The 27,851-nt window shown below is 51.8% G+C and overlaps 1 protein-coding gene across 1 annotated transcript; it reads left to right on the top strand.

Annotated features, from left to right (window-relative positions):
* The first annotated feature begins 13,325 nt into the window (after positions 1 to 13,325).
* SIGLEC15 (sialic acid binding Ig like lectin 15) lies at positions 13,326 to 27,648 on the top strand. The gene is made up of 6 exons (XM_036245792.1): positions 13,326 to 13,384; positions 21,822 to 21,881; positions 22,310 to 22,693; positions 23,796 to 24,173; positions 25,318 to 25,348; positions 27,484 to 27,648. The coding sequence occupies exons 1-6, from the start codon at positions 13,333 to 13,335 to the stop codon at positions 27,602 to 27,604; spliced, it is 1,026 nt and encodes a 341-aa protein (XP_036101685.1). The 5' UTR covers positions 13,326 to 13,332; the 3' UTR covers positions 27,605 to 27,648.
* Positions 27,649 to 27,851: the final 203 nt, after the last annotated feature.

A 27,851-nucleotide genomic window follows, 5' to 3' on the forward strand; every position in this document is an offset into this window, starting at 1 on the left:
ATTATTATTTCAACTTTTACCTTTAAATAATTGCACCATCTGGAATACAGATTAAGAATTAAAGATGGTATCTAGCTTTATTTTTTTAATCTAAATGGCTAAATGGTTTTCCTAGCATCAATTATTAAAGAATCCATTTCTCTCCAATGATTTGGAATTTCATTTTATTTTATTTTATTTATTTATTTTTTATCCTCACCTGAGGACATTTTTCCATTTTTTGTACAGATAGAGTGGGAGGGAGAGAGAGGAAGAGAGAGAGAGAGAGAGAGAAACATCTATGTGAAGGGACACATCGAGTGGCTGCCACCCGCACAACCAACCAGGGCCGGGGACAAACTGCAACCGCAGTACGTGCCCTTAGGGGGAACCGAACCTGGGTCTCTCAGGACCGCAGGCCGACGCTCTAACCGCTGAGCCAAACCGGCCAGGGCAGAATTTCATTTTATTTTATATGCTATGTTCCCTCGGCCTTGCTTCATCGATCTTCAGCTTCTGTCTGAGGAAGTGCACAGAGAGGAGAAGAGAGGTCTGGAGCTTCAGAGTTCAAGGCCAGGCAGGAAGCTGGGAAGAGAAAACAGGAGGATGGATGAGGATTTGGGAAACACCGGGAGTGCAGAAAAGAGACAGATGTCTAAATTACATAGTAGTATTTCTAACAGCAATTGTGTTGCTTCCCAAAACAACCTAATAATGGATGCTTGTCCAGTCCTCAGAGGACCTACTTTAATGAACAGAGGATGGGTTTGTTAATTAGCTCGCCAAATGTTTCTAAAGTACCTGAACTCATTTGACCTCTCCAAAATATGTGTTTTCTACTATGATCTTTCATCTAATTCTTGAACTCATACTGCTTTTTTTTTTTTTTTTATCAGAATCTGAATCTATCCACACAAGTGGGACCCAAAAATAAAAAGATGGTATCGCAGCTTTCTGAAAATCAGTTGGATTCTTGTTAGGAGCCAGGCACTGGCCACGATCCCCTGTAGACCTCGCCTTTGTCCTTGTAGTAACAACACCAGGAAGCCATTATTATCCACATTTTACATAGAAAATCAGCAGTTGCCCCAAATCACGCTATGGTCAGTGACAAAGCTGTGCCCTCGCCAGGACACCACACCACCTTTCCCGTGCGGTCGCTAGGGCAGAGGGGGGAAATGACACAGAAAGCTGGAAATAACTGGGTTTTCCGGAAAAGAGGAAATGGAAAGAAGACGTGGAAAGGAACGACAGTCCCTCACCTTCATTCAAACTAGCAAGAGGACACGTGCGTCACGGAGCCCGACAGAGTGACTGAGAAAACCTGGGCTTTCTGTCCCTCTTTCCAGCCGCTGTGGGTTGAGCTGGTGTCCCCCTGGGGCACGACATGCTCCAACTCCTCTTGTCCTTGGGTCAGGGAATGCCCTCCTCTCTGGAAGTCTCTAGGCAGAGACATGATTTGACCTTCCTGGCTTCCTGGTCGCACAAACCTTGCCCCCTGCATTGGGACATCACCCAGCTGGGGCTAGGCAGGGCATCAGCAGGTCTAAGGAGTGAGACAGTCCTATCAGCCTGTGATCTGTTACTGGAAATTCCCCCAGGCTCCTTCTGCCTGTCTCCTTACTGCTGCTCCCAAGGTTCACGCCCTGGCTGCACCCACCTAGGCCAGCGAGGGCTCACATCCATGGGATTAAACCAGACTATGAGTGTCAGGGGCAGAGAGGGACCCTCAAGCTCCTAGAAACAATCCTGCTTCCATGTCCCAACCCCTCCTTACCTCCCCTGGGCATTCACACAGGGTGACCGCATACAGTCGTACAGATTGTACAGGGCACAAACGTGCAAAGTATAAAAAGCGCAGCGGCCCCTTATTCACACTCTCTCATGTGTCCTCAGCTGTGAGGATGCCAGCATCGATGTACGTGCTCCCTCAGAAACCTGCGTGTGCACATACCCCTCGGCAACTCCCAGGAAACCCGAGGTGCAGGAGCTCGATGGCAAGGGCCAGTTCTGCCTTCGGTAACTGGGACACCAGTGCCTTCGCCCACCCACCACTGCCCCCGAGTCCAGTGTAGATCCATAAAGCCTTTGAGACATTCTGCCAAGAACCTGATAGCGCGGGATGCTTCTAGAAGAGTGACCACATGTCTGATTTGCCCAGGACAGCCCCAGTTTATGACTATTGTACTGGTGGTCCCAACAGTTTAGCATTTATTTGTCCCAGACAACAGTGGGGTCCCAGTCCCAGTCCCAGTTTGGAGAGCAAATTATACAATCACTCTTCTTTTTTTTTTTCAATCTCACCCGAGGTTGTATTTCTTTTTCTTTCTTTTTTTTTCAGAGAGAGAGAAACATCAATTAGTTGCCTCCCATATGCACCTCAAGCAGGGATCGAACCCACAACCTAAGTATGTGCCCTGACTGAGAATCGAACCCACAACCTTTTGGTGTACAGGACAACACTCCAACCAACTGAGCCTCCTGGTCAGGGCAAATCACCCAGAGAGACTGGGCAGTATCAGCTTATCATCCAATAACACAAACAAACACGAAGGATTATTTAACTGAGCAGCTACTATGTAGTTATACATATGTTATATATATGTATATGTATATATGTATATATATATGTTATTTTATATATGGATGCATATATATAGCATATGTGTGTGTATATTTATATATCTATATGTATTATAGGTATATATATACGTGTGTGTGCATCCATACACATAAATAGCTAAACATATATTGAATATTAGACACTCCGCAATCTGCCAACCTCTGGACTAAGAGTTCTATGGACCTCACCTCTTTTACACCTAAACCACCAGTTTTTACACATATGCTTACATCAGAATTACCCAGATTTCTGGTTAAAACACGGATTTCTGGGTGGACTATTTGATTTCCAAACCTGGTGCTTTTAGTGAGCCTTGTGGCTCCCAAATTACAGGCTTAAAAAGAGAACCACAGACCCGGCCGGTTTGGCTCAGCGGTTAGAGTGTCGGCAAGTGGACCAAAGAGTCGCGGGTTCAATTCTGGTCAAGGGTACGTACCTCGGTTGCAGTTCACTCTCCAGCCCTGGTGGAGGTTGTGCAGGAAGCAACCAATTGATGTGTCTCTCAGGTCTCTCTCTCTCCCTTTCTTCCTCTCTCCCTCTCTCTTTCTCTCTCTCTCTCCGTCCCTCCCTCCCACTCTATCTGAAGATAAATGGAAAAATATCCTTGGGTGAGAATTAAAAAAAAAAGGACCACAACTTCATACCCAGTTTCGGCCATGAAGGCATTGCCCTGGGAGATGGGGTGGCAAAGAAACAACATGCAGGAATCTAAGTCCTGAATGACCAGGAGAAGTAAGACCACCCGCCAACTCGAACAGCTCACCTTGGGACTGATATAAGAGACATAATGCTCTATCTTTTTAATCCATCAAAATACAATACTTTTTAAATTTTTTTCAACAGATTAGCCTTTATCCTAACAAAAATACCTCCCTCCGCCCAAGGATGGGCTCATCCTCGCCAGCCCCTTACCTGATGGTTTATCTGTCCAGCTTTCTGACAATCTCCTTGCAACAGATACCAAGATAGCAGGATACTTTCATTAAGCATTTTGGTATTTGGAGCATTTTTCTTGCCTAGATTGATTTGCTTCATAATTTATGCTGCTTGGAAATGTAACCACTGTCAGTGATGACTACATTTTGGAGACAACTGTTCTTTCATCAATAATCATCACTTCAAAATCTGTATGGCCACAGTAAACTAGCTTCATCAAAACAACCCCACTTAGCCCTGGCCGGTTTGGCTCAGCGGTTAAAGCGTCAGCCTGCGGTCCAGAGAGACCCGGGTTCGGTTCCCGCTAAGGGCACGTACCTCGGTTGCAGTTTGTCCCCGGCCCTGGTTGGTCATGCAGGTGGCAGCCACTCGATGTGTCCCTTTCACGTCGATGTTTCTCTCTCTCTCTCCCTCCCACTCTATCTAAACAAAATATCGAAAAATGTCCTTGGGTGAGGATTTAAAATAAAACAAAAAACCCCACTTAAATAAGCTGCTTTCTTTTCATATGCACTGCATGCTTTGTCCCTGGAAGCAGAATCCAGGAAAAGGATTTGAGTATAGGTAGTTTATTTGGAAGGTGACGTATGGAAGCAAGAGTGGAAGAGTGAGGAATTGAGAGAAGGGAAGGAAGGAAGTCTAGAAAGGGTGTGTTCTCCCACAGGTTAGCACTGTGGGAAACGGGTTCAATCCCATTTGCAAACTCAGAAGACAGCACAGAGCAAACCTCAGAGTTATCCCGACCGAGGGCCACGGAAGCTGCAATAACAACCCGTAACCGCTATGGGTCCTTGGTTGAGGGCTGCTCTTGGGGGACATTAACTTTATAAACTTCCATCTTGCTCTACCCTTGAGCTGAACGGGCTCTCGTGACCAGAACAAGCCCCCAGGTTCTTGCCAAAGGGATACAGGAGGGGCACTGAGAGTATCTGCTACAGCGAGGGCGCACAACTTCACCAAAGGTAGAACCATTTCAACACCTGGTGTGTAAATAAGCTTCAGATAAAGTAAGACTGAGACATGTAAGCCGGGAGGGAGGGTATGACCTTTACCGTCTGGAATCATAGAATGCCAAGGTGCAAAAGAAAGTTTGGGAAGATCTGTGAGTGATGACCCAGATCAACAAGAGTCTTCGGAGTCCCTGCAGGATGGTGCTTCCCCCTGCAGGGACACCAGCTTCCTGGGCAGGCCCGAGAGGCAGGCGGAACATCAATAGGCACAGTCTCTCTTGGGGCCAGAGCTGGGAGGGAGGTAGAGAGGGTCAAGAAGCAGGAATGATGTCAGCGCAGAGCTACCTACGCATTGAGCATCTCATCCGGCCCCGTTTAGGAAAGACCCACACAGGGACCTGGAAGTTCAGCATAAGAGGAGGCAGAGGGAGTTTGATGATGGGCTTTGCAGGGTAATTTCCTTTTTCCAGACCCTTCAGGGCACAATCTCCTACCGGAGGCCACAGAAGCCCTCAATGTTATTGTTATCATGTTAACTAACTGTTACTTATCCTATACCTGACCCGTCCCGCAGGTCGAGCAACGAGGACTCTAGAGGGGGAGTGAGGATGAGGAGGGACAAGAGACACGAGAAATGGAGACAAGACAGGATTCTGATCAAGTCTCGTTTATTCAGGGGTAATTCACACAATATATAGGGTAAGAAGTGCCTGTTGCCAAGCACCAGGCTTGCCCGAAGCAATTCTAGGAAATAGTACAAAAGGAACAAAAGGTCAGTAAAGACTGGCTGATGAGTAAATGGTTACTTAAAGAAATGCAAAATACAGAGATAAAGAAATGCAGAATGCAGAGATATCCTGCCTTGGGGCAGGCGATGGCAGAGCAGATTATAACAAAATTGACGCCATGCAAAATGTCTCCCACATATACCCACCCTTGTAAATGCCAGAGATTTCCCCACTTTGCTTTCTCCCACCTCCCTTATCTAGTAACGTACGAACTAAGGTGTAAAACTGTCTTTCTCTGCAGCATTTTCTCAACCTTTGAGATTTCGTTTCCCCGCAACTCTTGTCAGTTTGGTTCAAATAAACTCATAAAATTTCTCTACAGGTTTGGACATGTCTTACGTCAACATTTACTTGGCATAATGTGGCAGGATTCCAAAGAAGCTCACCCCAGACCGCCTTGCAGACCCCGACCTGTGCCAGGTACCAGCAGGGGCCCACTGTGCCCACCAGCCCCTCGCTTTGGATTGGGTGAACTTGGGTGAGCTTCACTTAGAATTCCAGACCTCCCTGTTTCTTCATGTGTGTTTTTCTTTATTGGTTTGAGAAAGACAGAAAGGGAGAAGTATAGGGAGAGGAAAACATCAATGTGAGAGAGAAGCTTCAATAGGCTGCCTCCCAATCAGTTGCCTCTAATCAGAGATTGAATCTGCAACCTGGGCATGTGCCCTGACCAGGAATCGAAGTAGTGACCTCTCAGTGCAGGGAACAAGTTCAACCAACGGAGTCATACCAGCCAACTCGGGAACTTCCTTCTTTAAGATAAGAGGCCCTGACTTTATTTGAGCTGTTAAAAAAAAAAAAAAAACTCAGGATGGAACTAAAGATTAAGGATTGCGATAACTCAGGATAAGGATTAACTGAGGACAGGAGAAAAAAAATGGGTGGCTGGTTTTTAATTTGGCTTTTTAATTGGAACTGTTTACTAGGAGTCTGAACAAAACCTTTTGCTGGATAAATGAGAGTTTGCATCTACTCCCTCCGGCTTAAATTTCAGGTATTAAGTGACTAAGAATCCTTGAGGATGTGTTGGAGGTTGTCCCTTATAACATGCAGGCCCGCCACAGGGAGCTCCAACTCAACTGTAATTAAATAATTGGCTCATCCAGGGATTCACATATAAAAACTGGTTGTTACTGCCCAGGCCAGTTTGGCTCAGCGGTTAGAGCACCAACCCACAAACCAGTGAGTCATGGGTTTGATTCCGGTCAAGAGCACGAACCTCAGTTGCAGTTCGTCCCAGGACCTGGTTGGGTCGTGTGGGAGGCAACCAGTCGATGTGGCTCTAGCATATTGATGTTTCTCTCCCCACCCCCACCTCCCCACCTGCACCCACTGTGGAATAAAAAACAAAAAAGACTGGTGGTTACCTAGCTGTAGACATCCAGGGAGAGAAACTAAGACACCTACAAGGGTTGAGATGACTTGGGAGGTGACAGCACCTTGGACCTCAACCCATAAGCAGAAAACTTCAACCCACCACACAATACCCCTAGAAATAATGTTCAGACTGTAGATCTCAAAATAAAACTGACGTTAACATGGGAAATTCTGTCTCCAAAGCTGAAAACTCCCAGCCCCCAGCCCCCACTGAAGAAATCAATTAACAGGAAGCCTTTACTTGCAAGCACTTACAGAAACGGGAAGACTTAACTAGAGAGGATATCAATTTATGATAGCCAAAATGGAACTCTTTTGATGCCTAAATTAATTTTTTTTTTGCATGCAAAATTAGAAAAAGCTGGCTCTAAAATTAACTGAATGAATGAGAAGCATATCTTAATTGGAAATTAGAAGCTTCTGGGAGAGGCTCAGATAAATTTATTTTTTCTACAAAAAGTTAATAAAAAAATTTTTATAGACTGTCTCTTAACTAAAGAAGGCTTCTGAAGCTCATAAATGCCAACACCCCATTCCTCCCCTTTTACTGCTCCCTCACTGTACCCTTTGCTCTCTGACTTCCTTGCCCGGACTTGCTCTCCCCCCTTCTCCCTTCCCCTTTTATCTCCAACTGCCTGCTCCCTACTGACCTGGGGAAATAATAATAGACATTCAGACACGGATAATCCAGGAATTCTAGCAGCTCCCTTCAGGGACCAGTCTCAGGCAGAGGGGAACGCTTCTGTCAGTCACTTGGCTCTTGCTTTCTGTACCTAATATTACTTCAACTCAATGTAACAGTCTTAACCCAGAAACGTTGCTCCCTTCTTGGCAGGGTGAAGACATTCACAGTTGTGTTTTGCTTACTGACCCACCTTCCTGATCCTAGGAATGGTTTACAGCAAGTTCCTATCAATAATGATGACTTAGCCTGGCCGGTGTGGCTCAGTGGTTGAGCATTGACCCATGCACCAAGAGGTCACTGGTTCGATTCCTGGTCAGGGCATACGCCCAGGTTGTGGGCCAAAACCCCAGTGAGGGCAATGCAGGAGGTGGCCAATCGATGTTCTCTCTCTCAGTGTTTCTATCTTTCTCTCCCTCTCCCTATAAAACCGATAAAGAAAAAATAATAATAATAATAATAATAATAATGCTGACTTAGCCTGGCCATTGTGGTTCAGTGGTTAAATGTCAACTCATCCACCAAGAGGTCACCAGTTTGATTCCTGGTCAGGGCACACGCCCAGGTTGTGGGCTTGATCCCTAGCAGGGGATCTGCAAGAGGCAGCCAATCGATGTTTCTCTCTTGTCAATATTTCTATCTCTCTTTCCCTCCCTCTCCTTAACTCTCTAAAAAATCAGTAAAATGTATTTTTTAAAAACTTTAGAAAAAAATAATAATAATGCTGACTTAATTTGGTTTAACCTTTGAGAGATAAACAGGGATGTTACCAAGCTGGATATGTGATAATATCCATGGTGGACGTAACTGAAAGTTCTTATTTACCTGAATAAGATCTGTCCAACAAGCTGAATTGGTTGTTCTAACTTGGGCTTGTCAACTGGCCAAAGCTCAAATAACCAATATTTACCCTAGTAGTAGCTATACCCTGGTGTAGCCCACAACGTTAGAATGTTATAGAAGCAGCCAGGCTCTAAACTTTCTCAGGGCAGCCCATAAAGAATGGAAAATAAGTTGCAGAATTATTAGATGGCATAGAAAATTGAAACAATTGGCAATCATCAAAATTCCAGAACGTTCTAAAGCTGCCACCATGAAAGCTAAAGGAAATCATTTAGCTGAGGCTGCAGCTGGACAGGAAGCATTAAACAGACACATCATCCAGACCTGAGAAGGCCCCCTGCTTCCTATCAAATCAATAAAAGACTCTTTTTACTGTTCCAACAGATAGCTACAAAAGAGAAGAGAATATGGCAACAAAAAGAGAGAAACTTTGACCCAGACCAGTAGATATGGTTTGGACCCAATCAGAAATCAATCTTACCTATAAGGACTCAATTATATACTTTAACATGTACATGAGTTAACACACTGGGTCCTGAAAAGATGATTTCATGGAGTAAACAATCCCACTGAAAACCTTCTCCTGCTACAGCTCATCAAGTGTATAGCAGATGTTCTATCTGTCCAAATATAATCCTGGAAAACAATTCCCTGGGTCCCAAGGACATTCCCACTTCCTTTAGATCCATCTGAGGTACAGTAATGGGATTTCATCCAAGTGCCACCATCTCAAGAATACAAATATGTGTTGGTTCTGATTTGTATGCTTTCTCACTGGGTTGAACCCTTGCAGGAGAGCAACAACCTTAACGATAGGTAAATTATTATTGGGAAAAATCCATTCCCAATTGGGGAATTCACTCTGAGTTACAGTGACTGAGAAATTTATTTCACTGAGCAAATAATGCAATTCATGTGTAATATTTGACCTATTCTACAGTATTTTCATTGTGCCTATCACCCCACTTCTCTGGATTGGTGGAACATAAAAATGGTACAATTACAACTCAACTAGATAGCTCTGGCTGATGTGGCTCAGTTGGCTGAGTATCATCCCATGCACTAAGAGGTTGCTGGTTTGATTCCTGGTCAGGACACATGCCTGGGGTGCCCACTCAACCTTACTGGGGGGCAAGCAGGAGGCAGCCGATCCATGTTTCTTTCTCACGTAGATGCTTCTCTCCCCCTACCCACTTCCTCTCTCTCTTTTTTTATCCTCACCCAAGGACATTTTTTTTTTTTTTTTGCATTTATCTTCAGATAGAGGAGGAGGGAGAGAGGGAGGAAAAGAGAGAGAGAAACATCGATGTGAGACAGACAGATTGAGTGATTGCCACCCACATGACCACAACCTGGGCCAGGGACAAACTGCAACTGAGGTACGTGCCCTTAGCAGGAACCGAACCTGAGACCCTCTGGTTCATGGGCCGGCGCTCTAACCGCTGAGCCAAAACGGCCAGGGCTCCTCTTTCTCTATTAAAAAAAAAAAAAAAAAAATCAATGAAAACATTAAAAAATAAAACTCAACTACGTAAATTTTCAAAAGCTTTGAATTTCTTTGGCCAAAAGCTCAACCTGAAATCTACTTCTTTTGGTACACATAACTTTTCTCCTCACTGGTCACCCTATGCATCTGGATGAAGGGACATATGAATCAACCTTACTAAAAGGAGACATTCTGCCCTGGCCGGTTTGGCTCAGTGGTTAGAGCATCAGCCTGCAGACCAGAGAGTCCCAGGTTTGGTTCCCACTAAGGGCACATACCTCGGTTGCAGTTTGTCCTTGATCCCAGTTGGGGTCGTGTGGGTGGCAACCACTTGATGTGTCTTTCTCACATCGATGTTTCTCTCTCTCTCTTCCTCTCTCTCTCCCTCCCGCTCTATCTGATGATAAATGCAAAAATGTCCTTGGGTGAGGATAAAAAAATATATATGTATATCCTCGGGGTGAGGATTAAAAAAATAAAAAATAAAAATAAAAGGAGACATTCTGCATTATTATCAAGAACTTATTAACTAGTTTATAGGGACTGATAAATTAGTAACCAATTCATTTCACAGTGTGCTCCTGGAAGACAAAGACTTCAAACACCATGAATTACAACCAGGAAATTTTGTCTGTTGTAAAATACATCAATTAAAGACTCACTCCAACGTCACTGGAAGGGACTTTATCAGGTACTTAACCGCAAATGGACATCTGCCCGTCTCTGACACTTGCCTCCACCTACAGCAGAGATCAAAGACTTCTCGAGAATGAGAAGCCACTGACACCAGAGATCAGCAGCTTTCCCAAGACACTGACAAGGCCTGTAAACTTACAAATTGATGCTGAACTTTATTTATTTGATTGCCTTTACCTGTCTGCTAATAATAAGTCATAATAATAATTATACTCGTTCTTTGAGCTTTTCTCAAACCTTCTGTATGTAGCCCGTTAATAATTGCTGAAGGTATATAAAATAACTTTTGTATTATCAATAATATTATTTATGATTTCTCTTTTAAAATTTAGAAGGAATGTTAGTGCGGATGAAAGAATGGGATGTGTGCATTTTTAAGAGAAGTTAAAAGTAAGCAGTTTTTCCTAATAAGTTGGTTATTTCTAAATGAGTAAAAAGAGACAAACTAAGAATGAAGGAAGTTGTAGGTTAGTGGAAAAGGAATATTAGGAAAGAAATTTTATGTATAAATGCTAGAATCTAATTATGGGAAAACGCTAACCCAACAAGGACTACTGACTATATTAATTCAGATGGAGACTGAGAGGCTATAGAAACCTGCCCTCTATAACTGCTGCTGAGGCACAGGAAATTTACTTACGAAACTCTTACTGTCCGCCTGGCCTCTGGAATTTTTAGGTGGTAATTGTCATTTATACCATTGTGTTCTTACAGCATCGGCCCCAAATACACCTTCAAGTTACAGCTTCCAATTGCTCAACTAGCAGGAATCAGATGAATAATGGATGACACCTGAGTGCTCCCAGTGGGAAGTAGATGGGCCGTAGTAATCTGGCCATCTCATGGTCAGACTATGAAAACTAAAGAGGTGTATGGTGTGCCCTAAAACTACAAGGGAATGTTACACTATATGCAAAATACAGGGACCTGAGACAGACAGCAAAATCTAGATCATGATAGCTTATAGGTTAAAAATGATCCAAAGGGCCCTGGCCGGTTTGGCTCAGCGGTTAGAGCGTCGGTCTGCGGTCCTGAGAGACCCGGGTTAAGTTCCCGCTAAGGGCGCGTACCTCGGTTGCAGTTTGTCCCCGGCCCTGGTCGGTTGTGCGGGTGGCAGCCACTCGATGTGTCCCTTTCACGTCGATGTTTCTCTCTCTCTCTCTGTTCCTCTCTCTCTCCCTCCCACTCTACCTGGACAAAAAATGGAAAAATGTCCTCGGGTGAGGATAAAAAAAAAAAAAAAAAGATCCAAAGGGTTTTTCTTAAGGCTCATGAGACCGGACTGCCTTTCAATTACCTGCTTTTCCACCGAGTCCTCCAGAGGGGGCGGGGCTGGCTCTCCCACCTGAGAGTGAGAGGTCACAAGGAGAGGAGCAGGTGAAGGCAGAGCACACACTGGACGTGGCCGACAGCGTTTCCTCCACCACCTGAGGAGGAAGAGTGACAGTGCTGATGTTTCCTGTTCCGAGCACTCCAGTCCAGTGCATTAGCAAAAGGGAGATCCGACCATCAGACAGTTCAGATCCAATGCAGCCCATTAAACAGAGCAAACAGCCCCCTAGCTGCCATGGAGTCCCACTGTCAGAACCCGGAGAGTCCACCAAATAGCTTCTAAGAGCTTCCCTGCTCCACCAGATATTCTATCCAGTGGCACTGGGATGTGTGTGGGGATGGGGGTCTATTCCATCCAGTGGCACAGGGATGGGGGTGGGGGTGGGGGTGGGGGTCTATTCCATCCAGTGGCACTGGGGTGGGGGTGGGGGTCTATTCCATCCAGTGGCACTGGGATGGGGGTGGGGTGGGGGTCTATTCCATCCAGTGGCACTGGGGTGGGGGTGGGGTGGGGGTCTATTCCATCCAGTGGCACAGGGATAGGGGTGGGATTGGGGGTGGGGGTCTATTCCATCCAGTGGCACTGGGATGGGGGTGGGGTGGGGGTCTATTCCATCCAGTGGCACTGGGATGGGGGTGGGGTGGGGGTCTATTCCATCCAGTGGCACTGGGATGGGGGTGGGGGTGGGGATCTATTCTATCCAGTGGCACAGGGATGGGGGTGGGGGTGGGGGTCTATTCCATCCAGTGGCACAGGGATGGGGTGGGATTGGGGGTGGGGGTCTACTCCATCCAGTGGCACTGGGGTGGGTGGGGGTGGGGGGTCTATTCCATCCAGTGGCACAGGGATGGGGGTGAGGGTGGGGGTCTATTCCATCCAGTGGCACAGGGATGGGGGTGAGGGTTGGGGTCTATTCCATCCAGTGGCACTGGGGTGGGGGTGGGGTGGGGGAGTCTTAGCTCTCCATACTGGACCAGTAGCAGCACCAAGGACTCATTAGACAACCCGGGTCAGAACCTGCATGTTCACAGATCCCCAGGTGACCCTTATGGTCATCAAAGTCTGAAGTGCAGTTCTAGGATCTCAGGCCTCCGGAAGGGCTCTGGTCCTGGAGGTGGAGCGTCGGTGAGCAAGTCTTTTCCTGCCAGTACTGACAGCTTTCTGGCTGCACTTGGATGCCTTATTATGTTAGCAGGCTCCTCCCCTCGGTCTCTTGCATCATCTTGTCAAAACCCCTTTCAGGAAGGGGGTGGAAGGAGAGAAAACCCATCCTGACACACTGAAAATGTAGCCAGGGAAAGGAAGGAAGAAGCATCGCACAGCGTTGGTTCAGAGGGACCAGGCTGCAAGGAAGGGTCTTGCATCCACTTCTGTTTCCTGTCCTGAAAGCTCATCCGAGTGCTTCCCCTCTTGGTTTTCCACATGACTAAATCCCACGGGTCTCATCTAATCATACCTCGGGCTGCCCAGCTGCCTCTCCCCAGTTCCTCCAGCACCACAGAGCCCAGTGCGGGCGCAGACCTGGGCACACCGCCCACCCACTCCAACCTTTCCTCCCCCACACCCACACCAAGGAGGGTTCTCACTGGTGGCCTGGCCCAATGTGGGGGCTGGTCTGGGGTCTCCAGGTGCTCAGAACATGGAGAGGTCCATCCGGCTCCTGGCCTGCTTGGTGTGCGTCCTCCCGATGGGTGAGTTTCCCACTCCTCTCTGGGCCACGCTGGGAACGGTACAGGTTCCCAAAACCTTCGGGACAGTCTTCTGTCCTGGAACTGGGTGCAGCTGGTTTAACCAGAGCCTCTGGGCCCTGGAGGAGGTAGAGCTGCACTTCGGGAGGTTGTGGTGACAGAAGCCAGGTCAAGTCCGGGCTTTGCCTTGGGTTCCAGGTGACTGAGGCAGGCCCCTGACTTCCCTGGGCCTCAGTGTCCCCACCTGTAGGAAGGCCTCTAGGCCCACCCATTGCTGTGGGGATCCAGGGAGACCATGGGCAAGCTTTGGGGAGGGCAGTCCAGGCTCTGAACAGACTTTGGGTGTTGCTGTCACCCAAGTGTTTTATGTCCTGATGGGCGGACAGGCCCCAAGGAGAGATGAGGAGAGCACAACGAGATTTGGGGTACAGATGGGGATGATTTCACATCGGAAATAGAGCAAGTGATGGAGGGCACCCTGACCTCCCAGCAGGAACTCCAAAGGGTGAAAGGAAACTTGTTGGCAGGCTTAAGTAACACAAACATCTGAGTCTTTGAGCTCAGTGGGTAACAGGTCTCAAAGGCTGATCACTGACCTTCTGCACCACAGTCCCAGAGGAGAGGGGCGCTTGTTAAAATGCAGGTATTCAGCTCCACCCCAGACCTGTGGAGTCACATGATCAGGCAGCAGGGCCCAGGAATCTGCATTTTCAATCATTGGTCTGAGTGAGTCTGGAGGTCAGTGCCATTGAGGGCAACTGGGATAAATGACGGAGGCCATCCTCTGAGCCCCTCTGTCCAGGTCCCAGTTCTTCCCTTGACCCCAGCCGGAGACACTCTTCCCATGACCCCTGGGCTCTGCATCCATGCCTCTGTGCTGCCTGGGGACATCGCTGACGTGACGTTCTAAGCTGGTAGTCGACATTCCTTGTGTGGGGTCCTGTCTCCAGGCCAGGTGATAAACTCCCCCTCCTTCAGCTCCTTTCTTTTCTCTGGCAGAGTCCAGTCAGGTCTGGGTCGGACAGGAACAGGAAGTGCCCACATAGCTCTCAGTGCTGGCTCTTTAATTGGTAACTCATGTGAGCTCAGAACCTATGAGAATTAGTAACTCATTTGAGCTCAGAACCCCATGGGAAAGGAACTCTTCTGTTCCCCTTTCACAGATGAGAAAACTGAGGCACAGAGAGCTTTGGTGGGTGCAAGGGGTGCAGCTGAGGTTAGAAACCGGGTGTGTGTGGCCCTGGACTGGTCACTGCCCACTGTCCCCTGCACAGGGCCCTGTGGTGGGGGCTCATGGGAAAGGGGCTTTTTCTCCCAAGTTGACTTAGCTCAGCCATCTTTCTGGGGGGCTTTAAGGTTGGGTCCCACCCCTGCCTAGACCTGGGGCAGATGGGAGAGCAGCAGTTCAGGACCTCAGTGTTGATGTCCCATGTGGCTTGGAATGCTGGTTCTGCTGTTTATTGCTGTGTGGCCCTGGGCAGGTTTCCTGACTTCTCTGAGCCCCATACAGCAGAGTCCCTGCCACCTCACAGGGTGTTGTGAAGGATAATTAGATCATTGGGTTTGGGATTTTTTCCTCCTACAGAGGGTCAGCTGCTATGAGTCAGTTAAACACGATTTAGAGGAAGCATGTGCAGTCACATGTTCAGGAACAAATCCCGGACCAAACCGACGCTCCAGCTGTCGTCAAGATGGCCCGGGAGGCGGAGCCACACGGGGAGACCCTTGTCTTTCCCTGATGGCAGCTACCTCGCTGCTGAAACCCAGGGGCCTGTAACTAGGGTGAGCGGGGTCCCACTTTCTGAAACCATCTAGTGACAGTCGCTTGTGAGCCCCTCCAGGCAGGAGCAGGACTGGGCAGGAGGCTCCGGGACCAGGCTGGGCTTGGCTGTGATGTGGGCCCAGCCCAAGGGGCTGCATGGTCAGCGTCACGGTCACATCCCTGTCCATACCTCTGAGTGTGGGGCCCAGGACAGGCCATTGGCAAAGCAAAGTGGGATGAAGCTGTCTCAGAACCACCCCCCTCCACTTTCTGTGCCCTTCTCCCTCCTCCTCATGTGACCCACACTCAGCACCCAGGGCCCTGGGCAGGCCCTCCTCTCTCGGGGGTCTCCACACACTCTCCATTGTCTTTCTCCTCTCTCCCTACAAATCTACTGTTACAAAGTGAGAGATGCCATCTAGCCAATGTGGCTCAGTGGTTGAGCGTTGACCACGCACTGAAAGGTCGCCGGTTCGATTCCCAGTCATGACACATGCCCAGGTTGTGGGCCTGATCCCCAGTGAGGGGCATGCAGGAGGCGGCCAGTTGATGTTCTCTCTCATTGATGTTTCTCTCTCTCTCTCCCTCTCCCTTCCCTCTCTAAAATCAACAAAGGAAAAAAAGGAAGGAAGGAAGGAAGGAAGAAAGAAAGGAAGGAAGGGAGGGAGGGAGGGAGGGAGGGAGGGAGGGAGGGAGGAAGGGAGGAATGCCAGAGAATGTGGGGGTGGGGAAAACAGTGGTCTGGGAGCTCTGACCACTTGGGTGACCTTGTACAAGTCCTCAGTCAGTCCGCAATCCCTGATAAGCAGGTTTAGCAATCACAGTAGCTGTCATCCTCAAGGACGTCTGTGCCAGACCTTTGAAGAGCAGCTCACTTACTCTTCACCACAACCCTGCAAAGTGAGGACCCTTGTCCCTGTTTCAGGGAGCTCAGGTCCGCCTGGGTGTGGACTGGAGTCCTCTGGGTGCAGCCCACCCTTCGCACCACCTAGGTGCAGTGGTGGTGAGCCTGGGCAAGGCTTGGTGCTCAGAGGAGTTTTCCTGTCCAGCTCTGAACCACTGCAGACCAATCCCAGCACCCCCAAGGCTGGGGGGTGCTCCTGCGGGACGTAGGTGCAGGCCAGGGAGGAGGTAGGCTGCAATCGTGGGCCCAGGGGAAATGAGGCAGACGCTGCTTCCGCTCCTGGTGGCTACTCTGGTCAGTAGCCTGGATGGACAAGTCCGACCCAGGGAGGAGGGGTGAAGGAGAACAGGGCCCCCTGAGGAGGCCGGGGGAGCACAGGCGGGGCCAGGCTAATCGGAACTCTGAGGAGCAGCGTCCTGTGGACACCAGCCCCGGCAGCGGCCCTGCTTCTCGGTCAGCTCAGGCAGGCAGGCCCAGTGGCCCCGGCCCAGTGGCCAGAGGGGCAGGGGTGAAGCAGAGGCCAGGATAACCCCAAGGGCGGGAGACCAGCAGGCCCTGTCCTCGCACATCACTGCACCTCACCCTTCCCCTAGAACCTTCTAGATCTGGTTCTCACTGATGGACGGAATTCCTGTTTGCTCCCTCCTCTCCCCTCTGGACTCCACCCCTCCTCTTTGCTCCACCGAAAAGCTGTCTGGACCACATGCAGGTCAGGAGGAACTGTGGCAGCAAACCGAGGGCCCAGGGATTGGAAAAGTCGGAGTTCCCCTGCTCAGCCCACACACCTAACTGGTGAGGTTTGGTGGCCAAAACGAACAGCTCTCCCTGCTCCAAAAGTGCCCCCAGAGGGACCCCAGCTCTGAGTGCCATGAGGCCTCCCTCCAGTGCCATGTGGACTGCCCACCGGGCATCACCCTTCCCCCTTCCAAGTCCATAACGTGTTTCCTCCACAAATGTCACATGAAACTCACCCAGAAGACCTAATTCTTGTTAAAGCACCATTCTGGGAGGGTACCCTCCCCCACTGGCCATCGTGCCCCCACCACCTCAGGATCACTTTCCTGTCTGTGGTCCACGGACAGCCACTGACCCACATTCTGTGATGAAACTGTGTGCAGTTTTCTCCACAGTTAACATGAGCACAGTAGCACAGAACCCACCGCAAATGACCCCCAGAGAGGCTCCCGGCACATCCACATCCCCGCTTCCCTCCTCACCAAGGAACGGGTGGAATTCTTGGTCAGTGGCGCCGAAACCAAGGTTTCTATTTCTGACCCATCCAGACGCCCCTTCTCCCCGTCCAGGTTCCGCAGAAATGCATGGGGTCCTGGGATAATACGTCCACTAGCCCTTACTTGAGTCACGGTTAGGATGATGCAGGAGCTGGTGCCCAGTGTCGCAGCCCAGTCACCATGAGGGAACAATGTGGAGAGTTTGGCAAATGACAGTGTGGGACCATCAACGCACGGATGCCTCTGTCAGTAGCTGGGTTTTCTGGATACCTAATGGCTTATTTTTAAGTAACTAATAGTATTTTAATGTAAATAGACATCTTTCTAAAGGGTCTGACTTACATTTTTATCCAAATGTCATTTTCAGAATAGACTTTTAGACTGAAAAGTCACCTCTGTAAACACTGAGATGTCATTTTACGGATGAGCCCACTGAGGCCAGAGAGCTACCGGGCCTTGCCTAAAGCCACTGACTCAGGGCCAGTCGACCCCCAAACAGACTCCTGACCCCCCGTCTGGGGCACGCTTCTCATGGCAGTGACCTTCCCAAGGTGACCTGGGCCACAGCTGGGAGCATCTGTTACACCACCTGCTGCAGCATCATGTGCCTGGAGACCCCCTGCCTGCGCTCCTTTTGAAATGGTCCCTTCTGTACTATGCCTCTAGCATGTCTGTCCTGAGCCATCTTTCTGTCGTTTTGACCGGATCCTTCCTCCCTGAGTGTCTTCTCTGGCTCCTTTCAGTGTACCTACAAAGAGAATCCACTTTCCAGTTTTTCACTCCGTTCCTCCCTAGGCTGGGATGCTAACCAAACATACTTGTTAGACTTTGTATAAATGAAAATCAAACGGTGGCTGAGCAATGTCCAGACTGTAAACATACTGGGGGGGGGGGGGGGCTCATTGTCACCATATGGCATTCCCAGCACCCTGCACAATGTCCTGCACACAACAGATCCTCAATGAGTCTACTGAGGGAATGCATACATGAATAAACGACTAGCTATCAGGCGGGCCGAGGGCAGGGCAGGGCCAGGCTGTTGTATTTCTGTGGTCTAAGGCACCAAATTGAGCTGCAGATGGTGCAATGCCAAAGTACCAGTGTCTTAACCCCCTGCTGCATCACCCTGGGTTATATGCCCACAGCGATGCCCCACCACCGGTCAGCACTCTCCACCCAACCCCCTTTCAGTCCCACGTCCTTTGCAGGGGCAGGCACTGTGATCCACATGTGAGATCTCACTCAACCTTCAATCCTTTGAGGAAGGTATTATGTTCCTCGTTCTGCCACAGAAGAGCCTGGGACCTGGGACATTAAGTAAGAAACTTGCTCAAACATCTCCTCTAGGTGAATGAGCCGAGAACAGTGCCAGGCACAGACTGGGTGCTTGACATTCGCAGATGAAAGAATGACCACAAGTAAGACTGTCCCCCGGGCCTAGTGGTGCGAGAGCTGAAGAGCTTCCCACCACGCCCTGTGCCCGCCACAGGAGAGGTGCTTTAGACAAGGGGAAGAATGCGGGCCTCCTGGTGACCCCAGGAGTTGACAGACCTGAGATAAGAGATCAGAGACTCTACAAATAGAGACTCTCCCAGTTCAGGGGTTCAGGAGTCTTCCCTCCCGTCCTAAGAGACAAGAGCCACGTGTGAGCTGCCAGAGGGAAGAGCAAATGTCACAGGATGCTGGGAGCTTGGGTTCCGGCCAAAGCAAATGCCTGTGCTCCCTGAGCAATCCCTGCCAACCTGAGTCCCCTGGGGGGACTCATTCAAAGGTCTCCGAGAAGGCATCAGTTCAGCAGGTAAACAGGAAACAGATTCCGGCCTCCCCGCCCTGCGCCCTGCGAGAGCCAAGACGGTGACACCTGGTGAAAGGACCTCGGGCTGCCCTCCCTGCTCCTACAGCAAAGCCCCAGGGAGGGAGGGGCCCTGGCCGGCCAGCTGCGCCACACTTCAGGATGAGTCCACACTAGGCTGTCACCCTCCAGTAACACAGTGTATGGGACAAGGTGGGAACGGGAACCACCGAGGGCGAAGCCTCCGCTCTGCTTCTGGTTAGCTAGAGGACCTGGCCGAGTCGCTCGCGCTTTCTGAGCCCCAATTCTCCCTTCTCTAAAAAGGAGCTAATGACAGTCCCTCATGGGGTCGTTGTGCATATGAAATAAGATGAGGTATGTCCCCCAAGGAGCCCCCAAAGCACTGTGAACTCTGGCCTCCTTATCCCCACATGCCCAGCAACCTCTCCGCTGACGTCCCTGCCTCTGGGTGTTGCCTGTTGCCCCTCTGCCTAGACTGCCTTAATCCACCTCAAGGCTCAGTGACATCCCTCCCCTTTCTCAAGGCTCTGCTGAAATGGTGTCTCCTCTCTCTCGGTCCTCCACTCCCTGCCTGCCTAACATCTTCCGCACGATGCCTCTGCCCCCACCCCACGCCCAGTTGTTCCTGCCAGCCAGATCACCCCCCTCCCACTCTGTCACAGCAATTTCATTACTTACCACGTGGTATGGCACCGTGCTGGCAGTGACAAAAGTATGACCCCACACACATGGCCCCTGCCCTCCCAGGCAATGCTTATGCAGAGGAAGTATCTCTGCCAACCCTGGGGCACGGGGTAGGGATGCCACACCCAGGCTCAGACCTCAAGGAAGACCTCTCTCTGTAGGCAGACTCAAAGGAGACCTGGGGATGGTGAGGAGGGAGCTGGTAAGTAAAAAGGCCCGGAACTCTGTCCACACAAAGGGAACATTGTGTCTCTCATCCGAGCACCTGGCAGGCAGTGGTATAATTATGTGTTCCCAGATCCGCCTCCCTTTCTGAGCTGTGAGCTCCAGCAGACTGGTAAATTGTTCTGTTGATCTACATAACCCCCTTTCCTACCCCAGTGCCTGGCTTACAGTGGGGACGTGTCCGATAAACATATGCTAATGGATGAATGCACAACAGCAAACAGTACCTGGGGAAGCTGGGATGCCCATGAGATGCAGGGGATCAGAGGAGGCCGAAGCTACAGAGGGTGGGAAATGCAGAGAAACTAAGGCAAGGACCGAGTCTCAGGAGATGCTTCCTGCAGCTGGGAGTACTGACTGAACCAGCAAAACCTTCAGAAAGGGCTTCTCACATTTGGAACGAGGCCCTTTGAGTATTAACGACTGAGCGAACAAGCTTTTACTCCGGATAATTGTCAAGTCTTCCATTTGGGTTCAAAAACCTAATTCCACTTGTCTGGAAGAAAAGACATTTGGCTTAGAAGCAGAACTGCAAGCTCAGTTCAAGGGCAAGGTGAGGCTGTATACAAGGCACAGCTCACACAACCCCATTTGGACCAGCACACCTGGAGCACACACCGGGAGCCCGCCCAGGACACCACACTGCAGGAAAGTACTGAGCAGGCAATGAGGATGGGGAGGGGCAGCTGGGGGACTGGGACTTGCACAAGAAAAGGGAAGGCTGAATGGGCCCCGGATAGCCATGATGGGATCCTGGAAGGCCTATCACCGGGAGGGGATGCACAGTGCCCCACAGAGCTGTGGCAGGCGCATGGATGGTGTAGATACGGATTTTGTGCGGGAAGAAACGTTCTTCCTAGATGATTCCTAGATGGGATGGGCTCCCTGGAGGATGGTCTGCCAGCTGTGGGCTGAGAGGATTCTGCCAGGGCACGTGTCAGGCTACGCTGAAGAGCAATCAGCACCCGACTTAGAGTCAGAAATGCAGGGTTTCTCCCACCTTCTGCTATGTAACTCTGGGCCTTCGTTTTCTTACCTAGAGCTATATTGCCCTGCTTTTCTCCCCCGAGTGTTTTGAGGGTCATGTGACATGATATACATGAAAGAACTACATAAACTGCAAAGCCCTTTGGAAATACAAGGGCTGCGACACTGTTCCCTCGAAATAATTCTTTTCCAAGAACTGCACCTGGGCACAAGCTGCTACTCGTGCCCTCCCTCTGTGAGGAGGCACAACGCCTGGCCTGATCCTCTGAGGACCAGCACTGACAGCCCCCCCACCCCAGCTCGCCCCTCTCCAAGCAGCACATATTCAATTACACAGGCAGTAACTCACCAGCCCTCTGTGAATGGGAGACAGAGTGAAGACTCTGGGCCTTCGCTTGACCATCTTCAGAGGCTCAGAGTGCAGGAGGTGAGGAAACAGTCCAGACAGAGGCTCTTCACAGAGCAAGGAGGCAGCATAACTGCCCACAACGCTTGGCGTCTCAGCTCCAAGTCTGGGCACCAGCCTCTTGGGAAGCCCACTTGTGTTGACTTGGACGCTAGAGGAATCTGATCCACCAACTTAACCGTTAGCTTCAAAACATATCACCCCCTCCCAGGCCCGTTTCCCCTCTATGAATGGGGGTGTTGGTCTCCTGCGATGAGTCCCAAGGTCCCTTGCCTTTAGTGCAGTAGAGTGCCACTGTGGAGTCAGGCAGCACTGAGTGCGAATGCTGGTTTTGCCTCATCCTTGCTGTGTGTCCTCAGCAATTACTTCACCTCTCTGTGCCTCAGTTTCTTAACATGTAACAGGGGATAACTATGTTTACCTCTAGGATCATTTGTGAGAACTAGAAGAGATACTACCGGGAACTTGCTCAACACAGAGGTGCACAGTAAGTGCTTTTATTAGTCTCACCATCTCGGAGGTCTTGGGACTCTATTGTAACAACAGAACCCCGGCAGTGCAAGTGATTGGGTCACTGGGCCTGTCGGTGAGGTGGGACCTCCGGGAGAGAGAGGCAAACAGGCCCAGGAAAGTGGGGGAGGGTCCAGGAACATCGCCAGTCATGGGAATCTGGGTGCCAGGAGATGCCTCTGAGGTCACGCAGGGGGGTTCCAGGCCCTCCTTTCCCTGGGATAGAGGTGTTTCCCGAGTCATTGGGAGGGGGTGCTTCTAGAGTCCTGGGGTTTTCAGGCCCTGCGGGAGGAGGGGTGCTTGCTGAATCCTAGGTTTCCAAGCGGTGCCTCCGGAGTCCTAGGGATGGGGGCCCGCAGCCGAGCCACGGAGCGGGTAAGGCTGACGCACCCGGCCCGCCCGCAGGCGCCCCGACGCAGCGCTGGTCCATGCAGGTGCCCGCCGAGGTGAGCGCGGCGGCGGGCGGGGCGGCGGTGCTGCCCTGCACCTTCACGCACCCGCACCGCCACTACGACGGGCCGCTGACGGCCATCTGGCGCGCGGGCGAGCCGTACGCGGGCCCGCAGGTGTTCCGGTGCGCGGCGGCGCGGGGCAGCGAGCTCTGCCAGACGGCGCTGAACCTGCACGGCCGCTTCCGCCTGCTGGGCAACCCGCGCCGCAACGACCTCTCGCTGCGCCTGGAGCGCCTCGCCCTGGCCGACGACGGCCGCTACTTCTGCCGCGTCGAGTTCGCCGGCGACGTCCACGACCGCTACGAGAGCCGCCACGGCGTCCGGCTCCGCGTGACCGGTGAGCACGCGCCCCCCCCCCCCCCACTCCGCTCCGGGTGCCCCCTGGGTGCCGGGCACTGCGCCCGCCGCCACCGGCGTAGGAAGGGATGCAACACCTCCTTTCTCTAGAGCGGGGCGTGGGGGCGTCTCACTCGGCAGTGGTTACGGGCCACTTGAGATTTTCTCAGAAATGCAGAATCCTGGCCCCGGGAAGGGCGGGGCGGGGCCTGCGAATGTTCGTTGTAAAGAAGCCCTCAGAGAGTGCACGTCCCCGTAGCTCGAGGTCCGGGGAGAGAATTAGTGAGCACCCCTAAATATGGCAAGGGCTGCGGCGACGTGAGCGCTGGGCGCGCTGAAGAGCACCCGCGTCCCCTGGGCGGTGCCAACCCTGTGTGCCCCGTCCCCGGAGCCCTGGTTCTCAACCCTGGCTGCGCACTGGAACCACCTGTAAAGCTTTTGAAAATAAATCCTGGATCCTCTGTTGTGGGAGGGGTGGGGTGGGGGCGTCCAGGAGTTCTGGGTTCCAATGTGACTTTCCCAAGAACTTCTGTGCCCTTGGGCTGGCGGGACGCCTCTCTGAGAGCATTTCAGTAGCTTCCCAGTGTCGGCACCTAACACAGGCCAACGGAGTCAGTGAATCAGTCTCACCTCTAGGTCTTGGTGGGTGTCTGGTTGTGGGAAGTGCCTTTGAAATCACACCAGCAGGCTGCCCCCAACCCTGTGCTACCACAATAAATAACGACCTTTAGTGAGCACTTACTGCGTGCCAGGCCTAGTCCAAGCACCCTACGCGTATTAACTTGCCAGATCTTATCACCAACCCCAGAAGGTAAATGGCCCACATTTTACACGTGGAGAAACTGAAGCTCAGAGCAGTGGGATATTTGCCCAAGGCCACACCTGTATTGGAATCCAGGCAGCACGGTGCCCAAGTGCCCTTACACGTTCTCCCACCTCATCCAACTTTCTGGGCGACTAAAGGGGACAGGGAAGGGTACCCCTCTCCTTGTCTGCCGCACAGGCGCCCTCTGACCGAGGTTCGCTTTCTTCCCCCCACTCCCCATTCCCCACACGCCCCACCCCACCCCTCCCCGCCCTGCCCCCTTGATTGCCGCCCGCAGCCGCCCCACGGATTGTCAATATCTCAGTGCTGCCTGGTCCCGCCCATGCCTTCCGGGCGCTCTGCACCGCCGAAGGGGAGCCGCCGCCTACCCTCACCTGGTCCGGCCCGGCCCTGGGCAACCTCTCGACTGCCGCGCGGGGCTTGGGTCAGCATCACGGCCACCAGGTGACCGCCGAGCTGCCTGCTCTGGCCCACGACGGCCGCTACACGTGCACTGCCATTAACAGCCTGGGCCACGCCGAGGCCAGCGTCTACTTGTTCCGTTTCCACAGCGCTTCCCGGACCCCGGCCATCGCCCTCCTGCTCGGCGCGCTTGGCCTCAAGGTGCTGCTGCTGCTTGGTGTGCTGGCCGCCTGCACCACCCGCCGTCGCCTAGGTGGGTACGCCGGTGCCAGGGTGGGTGCAAGGGGAGCAGCGGGGCGGGGGGCTCTCCTTTTAAGTAAGACCATCCGGCTGACCACATGGCATGACACAACCAAAACATTTTTGCGCCAGTGCGTCATCTCGATTTCCTCTACCTGCATCAAGCCCAGGAGGTGGGAACCAGCGTGAGCCCATTTACAATGAGGAAGCTGAGGCCAGCAAGGTTAAAGAACTTACCTCTAGCCTAGAGTCACAGAGATAGAGACCAGACCGTATAGCTCTGGAGCCCGCCGTTTTACCACCACCTGGTAAAGGACTCTTCCCTGAGATCTCTGACCACACGTAGGCTTTGCCAAGTAGCACCATTCCAGTATTTACAACAGACAGCATCTTGAGGACCTACTAGTGCTCTGTAGGCTCCAAGATACATAGATGAATAAAACTTGGCCTGCCCTGGAATGGGATGCTGAGGAGGAAGCAGATTCAATGCAATCTGCAGAAGCATCCTGGAGTCTGGGTACTGCGGGAGCCCGGGGTATGTGTGCATTACTCTGGTGGGCGTCTGCACAGGGGCCAGGAAGGAAGGTGAGAATGAGTGGAATCATGAGCTAGGAAAATAAGAAGCTAATAATAGTATTCAGAGCAGAGGGAACAGCATGTGCAGAAGTGTGGGAGGGTCATCTAGCAGAGAGTCCTCAGAGAGCTGCCATTTGCCCCCCATTGCTCGCTGGGCTGGGGGGAAATCTGCATCTGTGCCCAAAGGGGGACTTCCCAGAGCCACTCAGACAACCCAGGTCAATAGCACCAGCCTCAAACTCTCCTGGGATGGAATCCAGAACTTGTCACTGTTGCCCTAGCTGTCATCTTTGCTGTGGCCACCTTGGCTCTCTTGCTGGTTCTTCAGACTCACCAGGCATTCTGTGCGTGGGGTCCTCAGACGGGCAGGTCCTTCTACTGGGGGGCCCCTCACTCCACCTTTCTCCTTCCTAAGGCCTGCTTATCTTTCATGTTAAGTCTTCACATCCTGCCCACGGCTTAGTGTTTGTTACACGCTCCTTTCAGACCACTGTCCAGAGTGGGGCGGGAACACAACACACAGCTGGAGGCTACCATGTAGATTCATGCCCTCTTTCTCTTTCTCCTTATCCCTCACACAGAGGATCCGGTCACCCAGGACACCCCACCACGGTAAGTGAGCTACCCACCCACCCCCACCTGGCACTAGTCCCCACTGGTCAAGGGGTACAGGTTTCTCAGGGCTGGTAGCATGTGGACAGAGAACAGACAAAGGGCCGGGGCTGCGGCCCCAGCCTTGCTCAGGGTCTAGGTCGTCCTTGAGGCCTCTGGAGACCCCTCCTTCAGTCCACCATGCCTTCTCAAGCCAGACCAGACTACAGTGGCCTGCTCTCCCCACCGCCACCCCCACCCCACTCCCCGCATTTCCTGTCTGGGCCTCACGGTGGCATCTCTCCCAGGCCTGCCTGGTATCCTGGTGCTAAAGGGTCTGTGTGTCTGTCTTATCTCTGCACCTAGATGTGATTCCTCAAGGCTGTTTTCTCTTTAGTGACCAGCCTTCTGGAACAGGCAGACCCACGCAGAAGCCACCTCAGAGCACTCATTGTCCCAAACACCCTGCTGAAGGCTCTGCAAACTAATGTTATTAATGGTGCTAACGGGTTAGGTCGGGCCCAGGGACCCAGCTGGGAAGCGCTGATCCTCCCACCCGTGCTCCCCTATTCTTGGTGTTTATCCAAGTGAAGGTTCATGTTGATGAAGAAAGAGTTCAATTCAGAGACTTGGTGGTCTGTCTGGGATGCTGGGTCGGGGTGGGGTGAGGAGGAACAGTCTTCCAGGGCCCATTAGACAAGCCCAGGCTCAGCTCCCATAACTCCACTCCATTTGTACCCCAAGGGTTAGAAAAGCCACCTCGGCCCTAGCCAGTTTGGCTCAGCGGTTAGAGTGTCGGCCTGCGGTCTGGAGAGACCCGGGTTCGGTTCCCGCTAAGGGCACGTACTTCGGTTGCAGTTTGTCCCCAGCCCTGGTTGGTCGTGCGGGTGGCAGCCACTCGATGTGTCCCTTCACGTCGATGTTTCTCTCTCTCTCTCCCTTCCTCTCTCTCCCTCCCACTCTATCTGTACAAAAAATGGAAAAATATCCTCAGGTGAGGATAAAAAAAAAAAAAAAAAAAGAAAAGCCACCTCGACAGCCCAAGCCCCTCTCTCCAGCTGCCTGTTCAACGACCCCCCACCCCCAGCTACATTCTCGAATGCCTGTGCAATGTCCCTTCTCTTGACTAAGTTACCACTGCACCAAGGTAACTAAATCAGACTATTGTTCAAATATTTATTGAGCATCTACAATGTACCTAGGTTTTGGATGCTCAAGATACAGTGAAAATCCTTGGAATTAGAGAACTCTAATTTTACTGTGGAAAGTTTTACTAGAACACAAACGACATCATCTTAGATCTTAAAATAAGGATCTAAGAAATGGACAAGACAGTGAAGTAGAGCCCCAGGGTAGGGAGGTGGCCACTGGGCCGTGGCTGCTTTAGATCAGGACATCCTGTCTGAGGACAGAGCATTGAGGAGACCTGAGCCCAGAGGGACAGGCTGGGGTGGGGGAGAGCGATCTGGGAGGAAAGGGTGAGTCTGGTGGCGCAGGGGAGACCTGGGAAGGGGGAGGGAGGGCTGGCAGGCTGCGGGATTATTCTGGGTGCGATGGGAGGTCACTGAATGGTTGTAAGCAGACCAGTGTCCCCATCCTTGCAGGAAAGGGAGGCGGGAGACTTGTGAAGAGCCTGCTGGCCAAGGGTGAGGCTGGCGTGGCTGCCCAGGCGGAGGTAACTGGCGTGGTGGCCGGAAGAGGGGACAGACAGAGGCAGGGCTGGCCAGAGGACTGGGTGGTGCTTGAGCGAGGGAGGAGCCAGAATACTCAGGTTTGGAGCTGGCACCCTGGGTGCTGCTTACTGAGATAAAACTGAGGAGAGGAGAGAGGGATGGTGGCCAGGATCACATGAGCACTGTGGACATTTAGGCTTGAGATGCCCATTCAGAGGTCCCAGAAGCCAGGAAGGCAGGAGCTCAGGAAACCAGGCCTGGAGATCAGGACACAGCGGTGGTCTGTGAGGCCACAGATGAGTCCCTACGAGAGTGAGAGATTCTGCCATTGTATACTGTCCTCACCCACAGTGGCCCTTCCCGTTCCTCAGGTCCTGCACTGCTGGGCCCCGACACCCACCTCATCACTCCTCCTGTCCCTTCTTGGGAAGTCAGGGACCCCCCTCCTGGATTGGGTGATCAGCCAACTTTTCTTGTCCACAGGCCTCAGGCTCAGGAGTCCAATTATGAGAATTTGGGCCAGATGAGCCCACGGAGCCCACCGGCCACCACCTGTTCACCACGAGGAGCCCCTCAGCCACGAGCACCCACTTGTGTGCCATGAGTTGCGAAGGCCAGCGTGAGGCTTGGCTGGGGCAGCCCTTCCTGGCTCCCAGGCACCTTGGCAGTCCCCAGCTGGGCAGCCCCTGGGGGTCAGGACCCACTCACAGGGCTCAGTGCTTTCCTACATGGACATCTGTCTCGGAGCCCCGGTAGTATTATGTCAGTGGGGCAGCGTTCCGAAAGTGTGTGTGTGCGTGTGTGAGCCCCAGTGTGAAACTTTCGGGAACGCCCCTCCCACCTTGTCTTAC

This window comes from Molossus molossus, unplaced genomic scaffold (assembly GCF_014108415.1).
Source record: "Molossus molossus isolate mMolMol1 unplaced genomic scaffold, mMolMol1.p scaffold_m16_p_6, whole genome shotgun sequence".
Taxonomy (NCBI): domain Eukaryota; kingdom Metazoa; phylum Chordata; class Mammalia; order Chiroptera; family Molossidae; genus Molossus; species Molossus molossus.